Below are 16419 nucleotides of genomic sequence, written 5' to 3'. Positions count from 1 at the left end.
TGGCAAGATACCTTGTGAGAGACTCATTAGATAAAGGTCAAGTAGAGGGTGGCGAGGGACATTATTCAGTAAGCTCAAGGTGTTATAAGTTATACCATCCTCACCAGGGGCAGTTTTAGATTTTCCTAATGCTGATGTTAATTCAAAGGGGGTTGTAGCAAACTGATCTGTTAAATCTGGTGAAGAGCGTGCTATTTCAGGCATTCCTCTGAACTTGTTCACGCTTCGTCTTGTGCTTGATAAGGTACGGGCTCCATATTGGACCCACATACTCAAGGATTGGTCTTACATACGTGGTATACAAGGTTCTGAATGATTCCTTACACGGGTTCCTGAAGGCAGTCCTGGTGTTAGGTGGGTGTCTTCCCTCCCCCATGTGTGTGTTATGTTAGGTAATCTGCTGACTGAGCCCACCATGCGACTCTCAACAGTTGTCTCTCTGGATTTACCGCTATGTTGCAAGGTGAACAGAGAGATCAGGTGGAAGTAAACGTTGTCCGAACACTTGTGCCCTATACCGCATGATTAAACCAGTGACCTTTGGCACACCTTAATTTTTGCCGGTAACTTGACCTCTGTTTGCCATGCACGATTGCGTTTATTTGCAGTTCTTCTCGCCTGTACTTAACCCAACAACTTGGGGCTGGACGGTAGAGCGACGGTCTCGCTTCATGCAGGTCGGCGTTCAATTCCAGACTGTCCAAATGGTTGGGTACCATTTATTCCTCCGTCCCATCCCAAATCCTTATCCTGACCCCTTCCCAGTGCTACAGTCGTAATGGCTTGGCGCTTTTCCCCTGACAGTTCACAGTTCGCCTGCATTTATTCCTTCATCTTGAATATAGTGTATCTATTTAGTTACCTGCCTGTGCCGCGTCTAATCCCACCGTCTCTTTCTTTCTAAGTTTTTCCTCTACGTGGCACGTGGCTTCATTTCCTAAAAGTCTTCATGAATCCCATTCCTTTCACTTTAATTTCCTCGTCTCTCATGCAGGTGCATGCTTACGCTGCACATACAGGTATATGAACCTTACCGTCGGGCCGCCAAGATAAAGGAAATGAAAGGAACACTTATAGATTTATAAGGGGAATATGGCAGGGAAAGAACAGTGCTGAGAACACGAGAGGTTGGTTGGTTCATGTAGCAAACATTGTCGTGGAAGGAGAGGGGAGATGAGTGAGTGAGGCAGGAGGACGACCCCAGACTGGAGGACGTCCTCGGCTTCAACACACTTGCACTCCACTCCTCGCTCACACTCTACACTTGGTAAATTGGCTGGTAGCTTCCTTGGCCTCCCAGCTGCACCAGCACTCCCCCCCGCCACTCACCAGCACTCCCCCCCCCCCCACTCACCAGCACTCCCCCCCCCCCACTCACCAGCACTCCCCCCCCCCCACTCACCAGCACTCCCCCCCCCCACTCACCAGCCTTCCCCCCCACTCACCAGCCTTCCCCCCCACTCACCAGCCTTCCCCCCCCACTCACCAGCCATCCCCCCCCACTCACCAGCCCTCCCCCCACTCACCAGCCCTCCTCCCACTCACCAGCCCTCCCCCCCCACTCACCAGCCCTCCCCCCCCACTCACCAGCACTCCCCCCCCCTCACCAGCACTCCCCCCCCCTCACCAGCACTCCCCCCCCCACTCACCAGCACTCCCCCCCCCACTCATCAGCACTCCCCCCCCCACTCATCAGCACTCCCCCCTCCCACTCACCAGCCCCCCTCCCACTCACCAGCACTCCCCCCCCACTCACCAGCACTCCCCCCCCCCCACTCACCAGCACTCGCCCCCCCCACTCACCAGTTCGTTCAGTCGCACCAGCACCCCCCCTTCCTAGCACACGTCACAGGCGATCCCTTGTCTCTAGGAAGGGGTCCCAGGGTTATTTCCTTATCTCCTGGTTAAGTTTCCTGGCAAAGGGCCGTATGGCTTTGTGTGTGTGTGTGTGTGTGTGTGTGTGTGTGTGTGTGTGTGTGTGTGTGTGTGTGTGTGTGTGTGTGTGTGGGGAGGGGGCCTGTGCCGCGTGGCCCGGTGCCCCATCCCATCCTTCGTAACTTTTTTCATTTTTTTCTTTTCCGACTTGCAAGATTTACATTTACTAAAACAGCAAACTTGTTTCATTTTATGTAAATCCTAAGTAAATATTGAAGCTCAATTGGAACATTAGCACAAGGTGTAAATTAGCATCATAATGTGTTGACCACTGGTCTTGGTGCTGGTGTGTGTGTTGACCACAGGTCTTGGTGCTGGTGTGTGTGTGTGTGTTGACCACTGGTCTTGGTGCTGGTGTGTGTGTGGTGACCACTGGTCTTGGTGCTGGTGTGTGTGTGTTGACCACTGGTCTTGGTGCTGGTGTGTGTGTGTTGACCACTGGTCTTGGTGCTGGTGTGTGTGTGTTGACCACTGGTCTTGGTGCTGGTGTGTGTGTGTTGACCACTGGTCTTGGTGCTGGTGTGTGTGTGTTGACCACTGGTCTTGGTGCTGGTGTGTGTGTGTTGACCACTGGTCTTGGTGCTGGTGTGTGTGTGTTGACCACTGGTCTTGGTGCTGGTGTGTGTGTGTTGACCACTGGTCTTGGTGCTGGTGTGTGTGTGTTGACCACTGGTCTTGGTGCTGGTGTGTGTGTGTTGACCACTGGTCTTGGTGCTGGTGTGTGTGTGTTGACCCCTGGTCTTGGTGCTGGTGTGTGTGTGTTGACCACTGGTCTTGGTGCTGGTGTGTGTGTGTGTTGACCCCTGGTCTTGGTGCTGGTGTGTGTGTTGACCACTGGTCTTGGTGCTGGTGTGTGTGTGTGTTGACCACTGGTCTTGGTGCTGGTGTGTGTGTGTGTGTTGACCCCTGGTCTTGGTGCTGGTGTGTGTGTGTGTGTGTGTGTGGTGACCACTGGTCTTGGTGCTGGTGTGTGTGTGTTGACCACTGGTCTTGGTGCTGGTGTGTGTGTGTTGACCCCTGGTCTTGGTGCTGGTGTGTGTGTGTTGACCCCTGGTCTTGGTGCTGGTGTGTGTGTGTTGACCACTGGTCTTGGTGCTGGTGTGTGTGTTGACCACTGGTCTTGGTGCTGGTGTGTGTGTTGACCACTGGTCTTGGTGCTGGTGTGTGTGGTGATCACTGGTCTTGGTGCTGGTGTGTGTGTGTGTGGTGATCACTGGTCTTGGTGCTGGTGTGTGTGTGTGTTGACCACTGGTCTTGGTGCTGGTGTGTGTGTGTGGTGATCACTGGTCTTGGTGCTGGTGTGTGTGTGTTGACCACTGGTCTTAGTGCTGGTGTGTGTGTTGACCACTGGTCTTGGTGCTGGTGTGTGTGTGTTGACCCCTGGTCTTGGTGCTGGTGTGTGTGTTGACCCCTGGTCTTGGTGCTGGTGTGTGTGTGTGTGTGTGTGTGTGTGGTGATCACTGGTCTTGGTGCTGGTGTGTGTGTGTGTGTGGTGATCACTGGTCTTGGTCTTGGTGCTGGTGTGTGTGTGTGTGTGTTGACCACTGGTCTTGGTGCTGGTGTGTGTGTGTTGACCCCTGGTCTTGGTGCTGGTGTGTGTGTGTTGACCCCTGGTCTTGGTGCTGGTGTGTGTGTGTTGACCCCTGGTCTTGGTGCTGGTGTGTGTGTGTTGACCCCTGGTCTTGGTGCTGGTGTGTGTGTGTGTGTGTTGACCCCTGGTCTTGGTGCTGGTGTGTGTGGTGACCACTGGTCTTGGTGCTGGTGTGTGTGTGTGGTGACCACTGGTCTTGGTGCTGGTGTGTGTGTGTTGACCCCTGGTCTTGGTGCTGGTGTGTGTGGTGACCACTGGTCTTGGTGCTGGTGTGTGTGTGTGTTGACCACTGGTCTTGGTGCTGGTGTGTGTGTGTGGTGATCACTGGTCTTGGTGCTGGTGTGTGTGTGTGTGTTGACCACTGGTCTTGGTGCTGGTGTGTGTGTTGACCCCTGGTCTTGGTGCTGGTGTGTGTGTGTGGTGATCACTGGTCTTGGTGCTGGTGTGTGTGTGTTGACCACTGGTCTTGGTGCTGGTGTGTGTGTGTGTTGACCACTGGTCTTGGTGCTGGTGTGTGTGTGTGTTGACCACTGGTCTTCATGCTGGTATGTGTGTGTTGACCACTGGTCTTGGTGTTGGTGTGTGTGTTGACCACTGGTCTTGGTGTTGGTGTGTGTGTTGACCACTGGTCTTGGTGCTGGTGTGTGTGTTGACCACTGGTCTTCATGCTGGTGTGTGTGTGTGTTGACCACTGGTCTTGGTGCTGGTGTGTGTGTGTTGACCACTGGTCTTCGTGCTGGTGTGTGTGTGTGTGTGTTGACCACTGGTCTTGGTGCTGGTGTGTGTGTGTGTGTTGACCACTGGTCTTCATGCTGGTATGTGTGTTGACCACTGGTCTTGGTGCTGGTATGTGTGTGTGTTGACCACTGGTCTTGGTGCTGGTGTGTGTGGGTGTGTTGACCACTGGTCTTGGTGCTGGTGTGTGTGTGTGTTGACCACTGGTCTTAGTGCTGGTGTGTGTGTGTGTGTGTGTGTGTGTTGACCCCTGGTCTTGGTGCTGGTGTGTGTGTGTTGACCACTGGTCTTGGTGCTGGTGTGTGTGTGTTGACCACTGGTCTTGGTGCTGGTGTGTGTGTGTTGACCACTGGTCTTGGTGCTGGTATGTGTGTGTTGACCACTGGTCTTGGTGCTGGTATGTGTGTGTTGACCACTGGTCTTGGTGCTGGTATGTGTGTGTGTTGACCCCTGGTCTTGGTGCTGGTGTGTGTGTGTGTGTTGACCACTGGTCTTGGTGCTGGTATGTGTGTGTGTTGACCCCTGGTCTTGGTGCTGGTGTGTGTGTGTGTGTGTGTGTTGACCCCTGGTCTTGGTGCTGGTGTGTGTGTGTGTGTGTGTGTGTGTTGACCACTGGTCTTGGTGCTGGTGTGTGTGTTGACCACTGGTCTTGGTGCTGGTATGTGTGTGTGTTGACCACTGGTCTTGGTGCTGGTGTGTGTGTTGACCACTGGTCTTCATGCTGGCATGTGTGTGTGTTGACCACTGGTCTTGGTGCTGGTATGTGTGTGTGTTGACCACTGGTCTTGGTGCTGGTGTGTGTGTGTGTTGACCACTGGTCTTGGTGCTGGTGTGTGTGTGTGTTGACCACTGGTCTTGGTGCTGGTGTGTGTGTGTGTTGACCACTGGTCTTGGTGCTGGTGTGTGTGTGTGTTGACCACTGGTCTTGGTGCTGGTGTGTGTGTGTGTGTGTTGACCACTGGTCTTGGTGCTGGTGTGTGTGTGTGTTGACCACTGGTCTTGGTGCTGGTGTGTGTGTGTTGACCACTGGTCTTGGTGCTGGTGTGTGTGTGTGTTGACCACTGGTCTTGGTGCTGGTGTGTGTGTGTGTTGACCACTGGTCTTGGTGCTGGTGTGTGTGTGTGTTGACCACTGGTCTTGGTGCTGGTGTGTGTGTGTGTTGACCACTGGTCTTGGTGCTGGTGTGTGTGTGTGTTGACCACTGGTCTTGGTGCTGGTGTGTGTGTGTGTTGACCACTGGTCTTGGTGCTGGTGTGTGTGTGTGTTGACCACTGGTCTTGGTGCTGGTGTGTGTGTGTGTTGACCACTGGTCTTGGTGCTGGTGTGTGTGTGTGTTTACCACTGGTCTTGGTGCTGGTGTGTGTGTGTTGACCCCTGGTCTTGGTGCTGGTGTGTGTGTGTTGACCACTGGTCTTGGTGCTGGTGTGTGTGTGTTGACCACTGGTCTTGGTGCTGGTGTGTGTGTGTGTGTGTTGACCACTGGTCTTGGTGCTGGTGTGTGTGTGTTGACCACTGGTCTTGGTGCTGGTGTGTGTGTTGACCACTGGTCTTGGTGCTGGTGTGTGTGTGTGTTGACCACTGGTCTTGGTGCTGGTGTGTGTGTGTGTTGACCCCTGGTCTTGGTGCTGGTGTGTGTGTGTTGACCACTGGTCTTGGTGCTGGTGTGTGTGTGTTGACCACTGGTCTTGGTGCTGGTGTTTGTGTGTGTGTTGACCCCTGGTCTTGGTGCTGGTGTGTGTGTGTTGACCACTGGTCTTGGTGCTGGGGTGTGTGTTGACCACTGGTCTTGGTGCTGGGGTGTGTGTTGACCACTGGTCTTGGTGCTGGGGTGTGTGTGTTGACCACTGGTCTTGGTGCTGGTGTGTGTGTGTTGACCACTGGTCTTGGTGCTGGTGTGTGTGTGTTGACCACTGGTCTTGGTGCTGGTGTGTGTGTGTTGACCACTGGTCTTGGTGCTGGTGTGTGTGTGTGTTGACCACTGGTCTTGGTGCTGGTGTGTGTGTGTGTGTGTGTGTGTGTGTTTTGACCACTGGTCTTGGTGCTGGTGTGTGTGTGTGTGTGTGTGTGTGTGTGTGTTGACCACTGGTCTTGGTGCTGGTGTGTGTGTGTGTTGACCCCTGGTCTTGGTGCTGGTGTGTGTGTGTGTTGACCACTGGTCTTGGTGCTGGTGTGTGTGTGTGTGTGTTGACCACTGGTCTTGGTGCTGGTGTGTGTTGACCCCTGGTCTTGGTGCTGGTGTGTGTGTGTTGACCACTGGTCATGGTGCTGGTGTGTGTGTGTGGTGACCACTGGTCTTGGTGCTGGTGTGTGTGTGTTGACCACTGGTCTTGGTGCTGGTGTGTGTGTGTGTGTTGACCACTGGTCTTGGTGCTGGTGTGTGTGTGTGTGTGTGTTGACCACTGGTCTTGGTGCTGGTGTGTGTGTGTGTGTGTGTGTTGACCACTGGTCTTGGTGCTGGTGTGTGTGTGTTGACCACTGGTCTTGGTGCTGGTGTGTGTGTGGTTGACCACTGGTCTTGGTGCTGGTGTGTGTGTGTGTTGACCACTGGTCTTGGTGCTGGTGTGTGTGTGTGTGTTGACCACTGGTCTTGGTGCTGGTGTGTGTGTGTGTGTTGACCACTGGTCTTGGTGCTGGTGTGTGTGTGTGTTGACCACTGGTCTTGGTGCTGGTGTGTGTGTGTGTGTTGACCACTGGTCTTGGTGCTGGTGTGTGTGTGTGTGTGTGTTGACCACTGGTCTTGGTGCTGGTGTGTGTGTGTGTGTTGACCACTGGTCTTGGTGCTGGTGTGTGTGTGTGTGTGTGTGTTGACCACTGGTCTTGGTGCTGGTGTGTGTGTGTGTGTTGACCACTGGTCTTGGTGCTGGTGTGTGTGTGTGTGTGTGTGTTGACCACTGGTCTTGGTGCTGGTGTGTGTGTGTGTGTGTTGACCACTGGTCTTGGTGCTGGTGTGTGTGTGTGTGTGTTGACCACTGGTCTTGGTGCTGGTGTGTGTGTGTGTGTGTTGACCACTGGTCTTGGTGCTGGTGTGTGTGTGTGTTGACCACTGGTCTTGGTGCTGGTGTGTGTGTGTGTTGACCACTGGTCTTGGTGCTGGTGTGTGTGTGTGTGTGTTGACCACTGGTCTTGGTGCTGGTGTGTGTGTGTGTGGTGACCACTGGTCTTGGTGCTGGTGTGTGTGTGTGTGGTGACCACTGGTCTTGGTGCTGGTGTGTGTGTGTGTGGTGACCACTGGTCTTGGTGCTGGTGTGTGTGTGTGTGTGTGGTGACCACTGGTCTTGGTGCTGGTGTGTGTGTGTGTGTGTGGTGACCACTGGTCTTGGTGCTGGTGTGTGTGTGTGTGTGTGGTGACCACTGGTCTTGGTGCTGGTGTGTGTGTGTGTGTGTGGTGACCACTGGTCTTGGTGCTGGTGTGTGTGTGTGTGGTGACCACTGGTCTTGGTGCTGGTGTGTGTGTGTGTGGTGACCACTGGTCTTGGTGCTGGTGTGTGTGTGTGTTGACCACTGGTCTTGGTGCTGGTGTGTGTGTGTGTTTACCCCTGGTCTTGGTGCTGGTGTGTGTGTGTGTGTGTGGTGACCACTGGTCTTGGTGCTGGTGTGTGTGTTGACCCCTGGTCTTGGTGCTGGTGTGTGTGTGTGTTGACCACTGGTCTTGGTGCTGGTGTGTGTGTGTGTGTTGACCACTGGTCTTGGTGCTGGTGTGTGTGTGTGTGGTGACCACTGGTCTTGGTGCTGGTGTGTGTGTTGACCCCTGGTCTTGGTGCTGGTGTGTGTGTGTTGACCCCTGGTCTTGGTGCTGGTGTGTGTGTGTGTGTTGACCACTGGTCTTGGTGCTGGTGTGTGTGTGTTGACCACTGGTCTTGGTGCTGGTGTGTGTGTGTGTGTTGACCACTGGTCTTGGTGCTGGTGTGTGTGTGTGTTGACCCCTGGTCTTGGTGCTTGTGTGTGTGTGTGTGTGTTGACCCCTGGTCTTGGTGCTGGTGTGTACTTACCTAATTGTGCTTGCGGGGGTTGAGCTCTGGCTCTTTGGTCCCGCCTCTCAACCGTCAATCAACTGGTGTACAGATTCCTGAGCCTATTGGGCTCTATCATATCTACATTTGAAACTGTGAATGGAGTCAGCCTCCACCACATCACTTCCTAATGCATTCCATTTGCTAACTACTCTGACACTGAAAAAGTTCTTTCTAACGTCTCTGTGGCTCATTTGGGTACTCAGCTTCCACCTGTGTCCCCTTGTTCGCGTCCCACCAGTGTTGAAAAGTTCGTCCTTGTTTACCCGGTCGATTCCCCTGAGGATTTTGTAGGTTGTGATCATGTCCCCCCTTACTCTTCTGTCTTCCAGTGTCGTGAGGTGCATTTCCCGCAGCCTTTCCTCATAACTCATGCCTCTTAGTTCTGGGACTAGTCTAGTAGCATACCTTTGGACATTTTCCAGCTTCGTCTTGTGCTTGACAAGGTACGGGCTCCATGCTGGGGCCGCATACTCCAGGATTGGTCTTACATATGTGGTGTACAAGATTCTGAATGATTCCTTACACAGGTTCCTGAACGCCGTTCAGGAACGTGTGTGTGTGTGTGTGTGTGTGTTGACCACTGGTCTTGGTGCTGGTGTGTGTGTGTGTTGACCACTGGCCTTGGTGCTGGTGAGTGGCGGAGCTGCCCCTAACCTTCCACTGGATATTATACTTGTCTGATATGAATTCAAAAGATTGAAAGTTAATACAAACAGCAACAGACCGTTAGATCTGAATTATGCTGCATGTTTGGTAGGATTTCGATTGGACATTGTCATGTGTGGCTTTCCATAGTAGTACTTTGTTTTACTGCATATACGATCTTGTTCTGACCGACCAATTGGTGAACTGTTTTTAGTTTTATTGAAGAAAACATTTTACAATTTTGTGATTAAAAAAATAATACAAATTTGTAGCACTTTATGCAATATTTAAGTCTTCAGTAAAGATGGCCTTGACCCTTGATAACCGTAAATACTTGAGAGGAACAATAAGATTAAGGTGACGTTGCATAAAATATTAATCATAATTATCCCTCCTAGACATCTTCCAAGCTTAATATATATTTTATTTTATTTTGGGAAATTTATCTATTTCCTGATTTTTTTTTTTAACTATTGATCTGATCATTACTGAACTTCACTCTTCACTTTATGAAGAATTAGTCTTCAGCCAAGCCATAAATGATGCACTAAACCCTAGAATATTGACATTTAATGTTGGACGTCAATGTATTAAGCTGAGTGTTCCAGTCAGTCGCAGCAAACTGTCGTAAGTGTGAAGATCAAATACGTTCGGTTTTGATGTTGGAAAATCATAATTATCACTAACTACCTCTCGCTGAATGTTTATCGTACAATTGCTTTATAAGTTGCGATTGATTAAACATTGTAAATTAAGTAATAGTTTTATGGTCTCGTTGTTCTACACGTTTTGTATTGTAATATGAAAATGTTCACGAGTAGAACTACGGATTTATGGTTCCTATTAAAAATCACGTGATACAGGTTTTGTGTTGGGTCCAGGGAGGAGTAACTTATCTTCGTCCTCGCTACACTTCCTGAGACCAAGGTGTGTCCCGGATGGTCGGTGTCGGAGGAATGTAACATTGTACCATACTGGACGTACTCTTGTTCCATACTGGAGGCACTCTTGTTCCATACTGGAGGCACTCTTGTACCCAGTATAGTTGGTATATATTACACCACCAGTAATGTTCTCATTAGTAAATGTTATGCGCTATATAACATCTGAAACTGTTCCAGAAAACTGCTTTAAACTTGGAGTACGAGTCTTGTTGGGATGTTACATTATAAAACGGGTCACCATTTTATTTTTTTCTCAATCCTTTAACACATTACTTATTTACAGCAGTGTTAATTTTTATTCATCGCAGCAATGTTCTTGATACATACTTAAAGCGGTATAAAGTAAGCTTTCAAATTTGTTTGCCATATTCAGCTATAATTTTTAGCCCCTCCCCCTCCCTAAAATTTTGTAGAATGTCAATTGGAACTAATAATCTATTTACTGGTTGGTTTTGGTTTTCTTCACATATCAAAATGTTTTACACACGTCGTCTCAGTCGTATGAGTGTTAATTAATGTTAATATATTCCTCAGTATAAATGGTAAATCTTTCCATTTCAGTTAGGTGTGTCCACCTGGTGGCCGCTCTTGGAACTAGTTAGGTGTGTCCACCTGGTGGCCACTCTTGGAACTAGTTAGGTGTGTCCACCTGGTGGCCACTCTTGGAACTAGTTAGGTGTGTCCACCTGGTGGCCGCTCTTGGAACTAGTTAGGTGTGTCCACCTGGTGGCCGCTCTTGGAACTAGTTAGGTGTGTCCACCTGGTGGCCACTCTTGGAACTAGTTAGGTGTGTCCACCTGGTGGCCGCTCTTGGAACTAGTTAGGTGTGTCCACCTGGTGGCCGCTCTTGGAACTAGTTAGGTGTGTCCACCTGGTGGCCACTCTTGGAACTAGTTAGGTGTGTCCACCTGGTGGCCGCTCTTGGAACTAGTTAGGTGTGTCCACCTGGTGGCCGCTCTTGGAACTAGTTAGGTGTGTCCACCTGGTGGCCGCTCTTGGAACTAGTTAGGTGTGTCCACCTGGTGGCCACTCTTGGAACTAGTTAGGCGTGTCCACCTGGTGGCCACTCTTGGAACTAGCTTTTGTTAGTGTGTGTGTGGTGGTACCTGAAGCGTCTCGCCATGCATAGTAACTGTTCGGTCACGCGTGTTGACACTGTTATCAAAGAGGAAATCCGGTGGTTCAACTCACGGTTGTTGTTATTATTATTATATTATATATTATATAATATATAATATAATATAATATAAACAAGGAAGGGAGTACCACCTCTAGCTGGAAGAAGGGGGACCCATAGCCTCGGAGGAAACCACACATTAGAGGGAATGTTTTGATCCCCTCCAATACAGTTTCTGTGCGCTTTTCTCCTACCACCTCCTTCCTTTTTTATATTTTTGTGCTTTATTATGTATTTGATGGTCACAAGATATACATGGGTTGATACAAAAATAGTAATACAAAAAGGTGCTTAAAGGTTATGGATCTCTTGAAAAACACAATGGGAAAAGGAAGACTCGTATGTCCCTGGGAATTGACTTATTATATTGAATTATTTATAATATAAATATACATTATATATATTATATAATGTATATAATTTATATTATAAATATTTCGATATTCAATATCAATTCAATATAAATTCATAAGTCAATAATTCCCAGAGATTTACTTGCTTAGCTAAACGAACTAGAGGGTTCAGTTCCTGAACCGATTACGTACCTCTGTAACCCTTTGTACCGCCGCCCACGAGATGGGTATGGGATGCATAATAAAGAAATTGAATTGACTTTAAGTCACGTGCATTGAAATATTTCATTCTTTGGAGATCTACACATTGAATCATTCAAGATAAGCTCTCTGTATTCAACGTAGGTTTGTTACCCATATTGGGCACGTGGCTGTGATCTGCGGTGAGGCGGGGAAGATACGCTATATTTAGTACAAAAGTAATTGTCGAAAGGTGGTCATTTGTAAGACGGCTTCGTAATGTTGCTTTTATCGTGGAAGGCTGCAACACCAGCGTTGGTGATCGTCTTCAACTCTTGTTACATCTTGTCAGTCTCGGGAACAGAAACAAAGCGATCGATCGCTTTGTTTACTGTTTATTGAACGATCACCATACCGGAATTGTCAGAGTAACGTACTCGTCAACTGTCTGGTTTATTCTGCGTCTAGTTAATTTGCTCCAGTATCCCAATTGTGCATGAGCGCAGAGAGCGGCATGCTGAGTGTGCAGCACCCCTATGGACCCGCCTTCTGCAGTGTATTCCTAATATTTAAGTAACAGTTCCTTATTGAGATGATTCTTGTTACTCCTGAGGAAGTTCCGCGCAAACTCGGGTCGATGATGCGCGGAGCATTCAACAATATATTAAATCCAAATTATTTTGTTATATGTAAAAAAAAAAAATTATTCTCAATAATGTAGCAGGTATCTCTCCAGAGTACCAGTCGTCGGAGCCTATGTCAGGCCCACTGAAGGCTATTGAAGTGGTGGTGGTGCAGCTTCTCCCCCACCCTAGCATTCCTCACGCCCCCCCCCCACCCCAGCATTCTCAAAGCCTCCCCCCTCCAACCCAGCATTCTCAGCCCCCCCTCCAACCCCGCATTCCATCAGACCCCACCCATCTGTACTCGATCCTCACCCGTACTTCCCATTCTTACTCCCCATGCTGCTCCAGAACAACTCTTCCCCCCCCCCCTTTCTCCCTTTTCAATCGCTGACTTTTTTCCAGAACTTGTCGTATAATATGACGAATATTGTCTTAATTGTAAATGTTCTTCCGTTGGAAGCCGCGGCTTCGTCTCCGTGTAGACATGTCTGAAATCTGCTCTCATGTCTAAATTAATCCTTTTGAATTACCTTACTAGCAAGGCCTTTATCAGTACACAGTAGTCAAAGATTCTCGACTTCGTCGTCTGTTACTCTCTGCGTCTTGTATGCTTTTTTTTTTTTTTTTTTTATTCCCCGTCTGTGTTCTCGCTGCACATCTTCACTATCAACTACCCCCGTGTTTCATTGGTGGTGTTCTTCGCCTCCGTCTTGTTTACTTCCCAAGTCAGCGTCTCTTGCATCTCCTCGCCTGCCCCTCGCCCCCCACCCACCATCCCCCCCCCCCCACCCACCATTCCCCCCCCCCACCCACCATTCCCCCCCCCACCCACCATTCCCCCCCCCCACCCACCATTCCCCCCCCCCCCACCCACCATTCCCCCCCCCACCCACCATTCCCCCCCACCCACCACTCCCCCCCCCACCCACCATTCCCCCCCCCCCCACCCACCATTCCCCCCCCACCCACCATTCCCCCCCCCCACCCACCATTCCCCCCCCCCACCCACCATTCCCCCCCCCACCCACCATTCCCCCCCACCCACCATTTCCCCCCCCCCACCCACCATCCCCCCCCCCACCCACCATCCCCGTCCCGCGAGTGCCTGACGTCACTAAGACAACGTTGTTGTGTTTACAGGAGGATGAAGGAGGTGACGAGCAAGCCCCAGCGACTCGTCAATGTGTCGTCTGGCCACGAGGTGTACGACACCCTCCACACCCGCGCCCAGGTGGTGAGTAACCCATACACTCTTGCCTTCCCCCCCCCCCCCCACCCCTCCTAGGTGCCTGGGACCCCCGACCCCAGGGTGCCTGGGACCCCCGACCCCAGGGTGCCTGGGACCCCCGACCCCAGGGTGCCTGGGACCCCCGACCCCAGGGTGCCTGGGACCCCGACCCCAGGGTGCCTGGGACCCCCGACCCCAGGGTGCCTGGGACCCCCGACCCCAGGGTGCCTGGGACATCAGTATGCAAGAGGAGGGAGGGAGGAGAGCACACGCATGCACAAATGCTCCTCTCACCGTATAGGCACATAATCACGCATTTACATTATTTTAATAGCTTGTGAGCCATATTGATGACGTGGCAGGTGTAACGTGTGGGATGAGAGGTGACTTGGGCAAGTATACCAGCGTGTTTTGTTTGGTTAGACACGAACGCTAATTAAAGGTATTTAGAAATGAATATAAAGGTGACATTGACCTTAGCATCATAAATCTCGGTAGAATGCGGCTAACTATACAGGTGTAAATTATTTTAGATTTCTGATAGGCTGTGGCTGTAGTTTCGAGTAAAGTTGACACATGAAAAAGCATTTACATTGTCGTTGAAATTCTTTAACGCTACTGTCATGGTCAGATGGTTTCTTTTAATAGAATCTGTACAATAGAATAGAATAATAGAATCTGTAATGCACTCTAGCCACCTGGTTTAAACAAGTATCGAATTATCGCATGTAACAAAACACAGCTACCAAATAACTTCTGCCATAAGGTAAGAACACTATGGATGGCTCGATGTCCAGAGGGTTTGAATGGGGTTTCCTCTGAATTAATTTAGAGAATGTGAGGTTGATAATACTCAGCAAATGCCTGCTAGTGTCCATGTAGGATCTTCCCCTTGAAGACAATTGGTCACGTAGTGTGGCAATTACGGAGCTTCAACCCACCAACCCCACCTTGAGGTTACCTTGAGGTGCTTCCGGGGCTTAGTGTCCCCGCGGCCCGGTCGTCGACCAGGCCTCCTAGGCCTGGTCTGGCCTGGTCGACCCACACATTAGATTGACGAAGATTTCATGACAGGATGGAGAGTTAGGTGTTCATGGGTGTTCATTGGGTTATTTCAGTTAATAATGTTAACTTTCTTGTCCGGACCCTAATACAAGCCCAACAAAATGTTTCCATTGAAGAAATCTTGCCGGTTCAAACTGTCTAGTTTGTGAGCACTTGCTTCCCTAGACTGTCATTATAATTTTGCTTGCTCATGTTGTCAAGATGTAGACGATCCTAGACTTGGCCAAAACTACTAGACAAAATTAACAATGAAAAATGCGTTGACCAGACCACACACTAGAAAGTGAAGGGACGACGTCGTTTTGGTCCGTCCTGGACCATTCTCCATAGATTGTGGTCCAGGACGGACCGAAACCTCGTCGTCCCTTCGGTTTCAAGTGTGTGGTCTGGTCAACAACTTTAGCCACGTTGTGACTCATCGTCTGCAAATGAAAGATGCATTTGTATCTTCACATTTTCAGTATACCAGGAGTGAAAATTAGAACGTGTCGATAGTTTCTCCGGCGTCTGTTTAGTAGAATTACGGAGTAAGATGAACATGGGATAATTTATTGTTAAACATTCATTTACTGGTAATTTAAGGCAACATTCCAAAATGTATAAGTTTCTGGTTTAAAGTGCTGAGATAATGGAAACTGTCGATTACTGCTCTTAATGTCCGAGGAGCAAGTAGTCTAAGGGATACAAGAAATGGTAAGAGCATTTAATTCTCTAGGGATGGGTTTAGACGACACATGTTGGGCCATAGGGAGTATGTTCCTGATTCTTCCTGTTAGGGAGACTGCCGAAATTTGTTAGACCAAATATTAAGATTATTCAATAAACTTCCGAACTAATCAATAAAATGTATTTATTTTTGTTATAGAAATAGTCGCGGAATAAACTGGTAGTCGGCGTCTCGGTTAACGCAAATAACTATCAAACGACAGGTAATTTTTTAAAATTCTATTCTAAGTAATATTACAGATGTTCATAATTGGTGGGGCTCGTTAATAAGGCAGCATCTCCAGGATAGGAAAGACTAAGTCACTTGTGACAAACTAGTTTGTGCTCGTCTTTAAATAACATGGCGAAATTTTATAGAAATTTATATTTTAACGATGAGCACAAATTTGTTTTTATTTAACTTATGGTGATAATCATCACAGTCGTGAGCCGTAGCTTATGTTTGGCTCGCAAGATACGTGGTGACAGCAGGTGGCAGGGGTGTGGTGGTGGTGACAGCAGGTGGCAGGGGTGTGGTGGTGGTGACAGCAGGCGGCAGGGGTGTGGTGGTGGTGACAGCAGGTGGCAGGGGTGTGGTGGTGGTGACAGCAGGTGGCAGGGGTGTGGTGGTGGTGACAGCAGGTGGCAGGGGTGTGGTGGTGGTGGTGACAGCAGGTGGCAGGGGTGTGGTGGTGGTGACAGCAGGTGGCAGGGGTGTGGTGGTGGTGGTGACAGCAGGTGGCAGGGGTGTGGTGGTGGTGACAGCAGGTGGCAGGGGTGTGGTGGTGGTGACAGCAGGTGGCAGGGGTGTGGTGGTGGTGACAGCAGGTGGCAGGGGTGTGGTGGTGGTGACAGCAGGTGGCAGGGGTGTGGTGGTGGTGACAGCAGGTGGCAGGGGTGTGGTGGTGGTGACAGCAGGTGGCAGGGGTGTGGTGGTGGTGACAGCAGGTGGCAGGGGTGTGGTGGTGGTGACAGCAGGTGGCAGGGGTGTGGTGGTGGTGGTGACAGCAGGTGGCAGGGGTGTGGTGGTGGTGGTGACAGCAGGTGGCAGGGGTGTGGTGGTGGTGACAGCAGGTGGCAGGGGTGTGGTGGTGGTGACAGCAGGCGGCAGGGGTGTGGTGGTGGTGGTGACAGCAGGCGGCAGGGGTGTGGTGGTGGTGGTGACAGCAGGTGGCAGGGGTGTGGTGGTGGTGGTGACAGCAGGTGGCAGGGGTGTGGTGGT

At 50.3% G+C, this 16419-nt stretch overlaps 1 protein-coding gene across 6 annotated transcripts in view; it reads left to right on the top strand.

Moving 5' to 3' along the window:
- The window catches only part of Nos (Nitric oxide synthase), a 761521-nt gene that overhangs the window by 344544 nt on the left and 400558 nt on the right, over positions 1-16419 (top strand). For all 6 annotated transcript variants that reach the window (XM_069325290.1, XM_069325289.1, XM_069325287.1 and 3 more), the window contains one exon: positions 13340-13433. In XM_069325290.1, coding sequence (XP_069181391.1) covers positions 13344-13433 — 90 coding nt within the window. In that variant the 5' untranslated portion in view covers positions 13340-13343. The remainder of the gene's footprint in view (positions 1-13339; positions 13434-16419) is intronic.

Source organism: Procambarus clarkii, chromosome 16 (genome assembly GCF_040958095.1).
Source record: "Procambarus clarkii isolate CNS0578487 chromosome 16, FALCON_Pclarkii_2.0, whole genome shotgun sequence".
NCBI classification, from domain to species: domain Eukaryota; kingdom Metazoa; phylum Arthropoda; class Malacostraca; order Decapoda; family Cambaridae; genus Procambarus; species Procambarus clarkii.
This window is presented reverse-complemented; position numbering and strand designations above follow the sequence as displayed.